At 32.1% G+C, this 4,296-nt stretch overlaps 1 protein-coding gene across 1 annotated transcript; it reads left to right on the plus strand.

Annotated features, from left to right (window-relative positions):
- Positions 1–1,039: 1,039 nt before the first annotated feature.
- Positions 1,040–4,074, plus strand: LOC148274002 (uncharacterized). Its single transcript, XM_088237763.1, has 2 exons — positions 1,040–1,276; positions 3,208–4,074. The coding sequence occupies exons 1-2, from the start codon at positions 1,077–1,079 to the stop codon at positions 3,236–3,238; spliced, it is 231 nt and encodes a 76-aa protein (XP_088093889.1). The 5' UTR covers positions 1,040–1,076; the 3' UTR covers positions 3,239–4,074.
- The last annotated feature ends 222 nt before the right edge of the window (positions 4,075–4,296 follow it).

Below are 4,296 nucleotides of genomic sequence, written 5' to 3' on the forward strand. Positions count from 1 at the left end.
CATAAAAAGTAATCAGATAAAAATATTAAAATATAAATTATATTTATTTAGTTACATACATAATCAAATATACAATATTGTAGAATAAATAAAGAGAAAGAACCAGGAAGAAATTGCCTTAAGGCAATATGCCCGCCCTTATGCATATGTATGTAAACTGTTTATGTATGTAAAGTGTTTAAATAACTTATAAATTAAACATATTATGCACATTGTTATTATTGAAGCACTCATAAGAATATGTTTCTGTTTCATTGTTTCAAGATTCAAAAAGAAAAAAAATAGAATTATTGAAATAAATATAAAATAATACACAATTATATAATATTTAGTTTTCTCTTCATATACAAATGTATATTGTATCTGTAGGGTTCATAGTCCATGATCGAAGACACAGACATATGTCAAATCATTTTACCCGAAATATAGTGTGACGGCCGATGAAGCAAGTCATAATTTTAGATGGAATGCAATACAACATATTATGCAAGTCTAACAGTATTGCATAAAACGACGAGAACAATGTCCTGCAGTACATTAACATCGTTCCTACCATTGAGGTATGAATAACAAATGGACGGGGCGTGGTGACGTCCAGTCAGTACAGTCAGCTCAACAAGTCAGTATAACGCAGTCACTCAGATCCAGCATGAAGCCCAATTGCAGTTACTTCAACTCGTCATCGCCATAACACTCGCGCGACATAATATAATACACTATTTATTCTGCATGTAATAAATACGCATTTAACAGCAACCTCGTGTTTTCAGTCAACTGGGGTAGAAGCTCCAAACCTCAGTAACCTAAATCCTACATCGGTGACCCCGACGTGATTAGATTTATTTTCAATTTTAATTTTGTTCTCCAATTCGGTTTATTTTGCAATATATTTTATGTAATTTGTTTGATTTACATCACGTGTACCAGTGTAGTAGGTATATTTAATGTTGTATTACTGTGTATGTAAGGCTTAGGTCGGATATATGTAGTTAATCTTTCTCGTGACCATGATATTAACTCTTTTATTTTTTTCAGCAAAATTTATCAAACCGTCAGGAATAGGCAACCGGCTCCTAATGGTGGATGGATATACCTACTCCAGAAACGGCGCAGTGTCTAAAATGACGGCAAGCACTTGGTGGGCGTGCTCTTCTAAAAGCATTGGGTGTAAAGCCAGAGCCGTGACAATGAACGATGTACTCGTCAAATTAACCAACACCCATCACCACGAACCGCCCAGATACCACGTCACATCCAGCGGAAACTACATCAAATTGTAATTATTTAATGAAATTTTTATATATTTATTACGTGCGTAAATTTTCACGGTCATTGTTATCATGTTGGAAGGTACAGTATTCTGCCTAAATTATAGTTTTCTATCACCTTAACTTTTCCTTTACTGTGCCAAAAACATTCGTTCGTTACGGTGCTGTGTAGTCATTATACATGCAAAAAATTATGATTTAAAATTTAATATTCATAGGCAATTGCAATAATTATTTATATTCAAAATCAAAATTTATAACATTTTTAAAGTTTGTTAAAAATATTTTTAAAACCAATATAAGCTTATGCTCGCAGCGCGGGTGAAAGAACCGCCCCTAACAAAACTCGGAGAGCTACTGACTGGCGTTTGGCAGAAGTTCTAGCAACTTTTCTGTTCGCGCGTGTGACACGTGAAATTGTCTCTTTAGCTCCCGAATATACCTAGAAATCGAAATCTAATCTTTAGCCCAGCCCTACGATCAATATCTGACGGATTTCTAAGCGAATCAAAAATATTCACTGCATTTACTGTAATACGAGTAGTTCAACAACTTCTTGGAAACAGGACACAGTGCTGAACCGTACTGGAGGAAGATTAGTTCTCCAACGACTTGTTTGAAATATCTTACAAATTCACAAACATGGCTGACATTGACAATAACTCAAAATGCCGAATAACAGGTTATATGATCTTGCAAATATAAATATCTCTTAAAACTGTCTTGCAGCAGAATAGCTACTTGAGAAAAAGTATTGCTAAATGCTTACATTAATTCGCACAAGACTACTGCGAGACATTGGCCTATTTCTGACGGATTGTACTACGACACGATAAAATTACATACAGTGGATTGATTTTTTAAAATAGATTAATATACTAAATTACATAACTGATACATGTTTTTACATTGTTACATTTATAATAATAATTTCATATTTATTTATTTATTGGCAGGCAAACGTACTAACTAGTACTCCACGAGGCCGGCTAATCTCTACTCAATTTCCTTTTGCAGGATTTTGACCTGAGAGTTGCCACTAGATAAATATAAAAAAATACAATCAAAAACTTCATTAATTTTATTGCGTCGCGTTGAGTCGTGTGACCTGTGCGAAATAATCCATTGGATAAGACCCTACTTTATATATACAGGTGACTGAAACTGAACCCGCCATAGCAAATTCGTATATAGAGGTCATTTGCTAATTATTGGATCTTACTTTTCCTAAATAAAGTTTTATAGTTTCGGAGATATGTAAATTTTTATACGTTATTGAGATTTTCCAAAATTTGACCTTCAAGCATTCAGTACTTTAAGCTTTTTCATTATTTAAGTAGTTTTTTATTATTTGTTGATAGTCATAAACATTTGTGATTAAAATACGTCGGAAATTCCCTCAAACTAGGGTAAAAAATAAAATTTTACGCTTTAAAAAAAAGGTGACGAACTAGAAAACTAACTTTGAGTAGAATAAGTTATTGAAACAACGAAGTTTTTTATTTATCTCAGATTGAATTTGATCGTAAAGTTTTTTTTAAAGCGTAATATCTTATTTTTTAAACCTAGTTTGAAGAAAGTTCCGACGTATTTTAATCACAAATGTTTATGACTACCGACAAATAATAAAAAAATACTTAAATAATGAAAAAGCTTAAAGTTCTGAATGTTTGAAGGTCAAATTTTGGAAAAATCTCAATTATGTATAAACATTTACATATCTCCGAAACTGTGAAACTTTATTTAGGAAAAGCAAGATCCAATAATTAGCAAATGACCTCTATGTGCGAATTTGCTATGGCGAGTTCAGTTCCCGTCACCCTGATTAATTATTTTTTCCACTTTCAATTGTATTTATTATGAACAGGCCAGTGCTGGCACAGTTAGCGACCTGTGATCGTAATTATTCTGATCGTTTCAATTTTTTCGTATGTTTTAGAAACTGCTCTCCTGCTGTAAAATCCAAGTAAAACGGCCATTCGTTTGCCAATTTGGAAACTCACTGATATTCCGATACAAAAAAATTTTTGTAACAAAAAAATCTAGAACTGTTAATGGCATGACAAACCAAATAATATTATTAATATTTTTACTCATTAATTTGACATGTATCTTATATTTACGTGCATTAAGTATGTTTGTTGATTACATAATATGTAGGTTATAATTATATTATTGCAGCAGGTCCTCGATAGCCCGAACACCCAAAATTTATATCCCGTTCGGATTTATGCAAATTTTTAAATGAATTTTTTAGAGTAAAACAAAGTTTTTGAAATTTTAAAGTATGTTTATCATGCAAAATGTTGAAGTAAACATTGCAAAACCATGACCCGGATTCAATTTAATAAATTTGTAAAATATTGGTTATTGGGTTTAGGTCGAGAAAAATCGGAAAATTTACTCAAAAACATTCTTACATAATAAATGGTATAAATGAATATGGTATAACTGTATGGTTAATTAACTAGTAGGTAGTAATATTATTGTTTATTTTGCATAAAAATGTCTGCCTTAACAGGTTGTACCTAGTTAGGCAGACTAGACATGATCTAGAGAAATCTATTACCTAACTGTGCAGTAATAGGTAAAGTATTTGTTATTTTTGTTAATAAACCATTTTTATTATTATTATTATAATCACACTTTTAAAAATAATTCCAATACAGCTATTCGTCGACTTACGACCTGTGCGACTTACGATTGTTCGACTTTACGACCACAATCCGCGGTCAGTTGTCCGCCTGCGCTGAATACAAAAAAATAGATCTTAATGATTATTCAACCACAGACCAAACCCAAAAAATATGAAAAGAAACATAGGAAAACCCGATAAATGACAGTGACTCCCTATTTAATTTTCGTCGTATAATAATATCATCACGCAGAGCTGTATAGTGCTCTGTTGAGTGTTATTTAGCGACATAGAAAACGCTTTATCCGTTAATGTGCGTAAAAGCAGTTTTTCTGGAATCGAGATATTTTGTAATGTATTTTTTTTTTTCACCACAACAGGCTAGGAGGACAA

The sequence above is a fragment of the Micrasema longulum genome, unplaced genomic scaffold (assembly GCF_059751315.1).
Source record: "Micrasema longulum isolate JH-2025_06_02 unplaced genomic scaffold, ASM5975131v1 h1tg001782l, whole genome shotgun sequence".
NCBI classification, from domain to species: domain Eukaryota; kingdom Metazoa; phylum Arthropoda; class Insecta; order Trichoptera; family Brachycentridae; genus Micrasema; species Micrasema longulum.

Coding starts and splice junctions, on each gene's coding strand:
- LOC148274002 (XM_088237763.1), top strand. CDS start 1,077: ATGGTGGATGGATATACCTACTCCAGAAACGGCGCAGTGTCTAAAATG. Junction 1,277..3,207: donor AGCGGAAACTACATCAAATT/GTAATTATTTAA, acceptor CGTATGTTTTAG/AAACTGCTCTCCTGCTGTAA.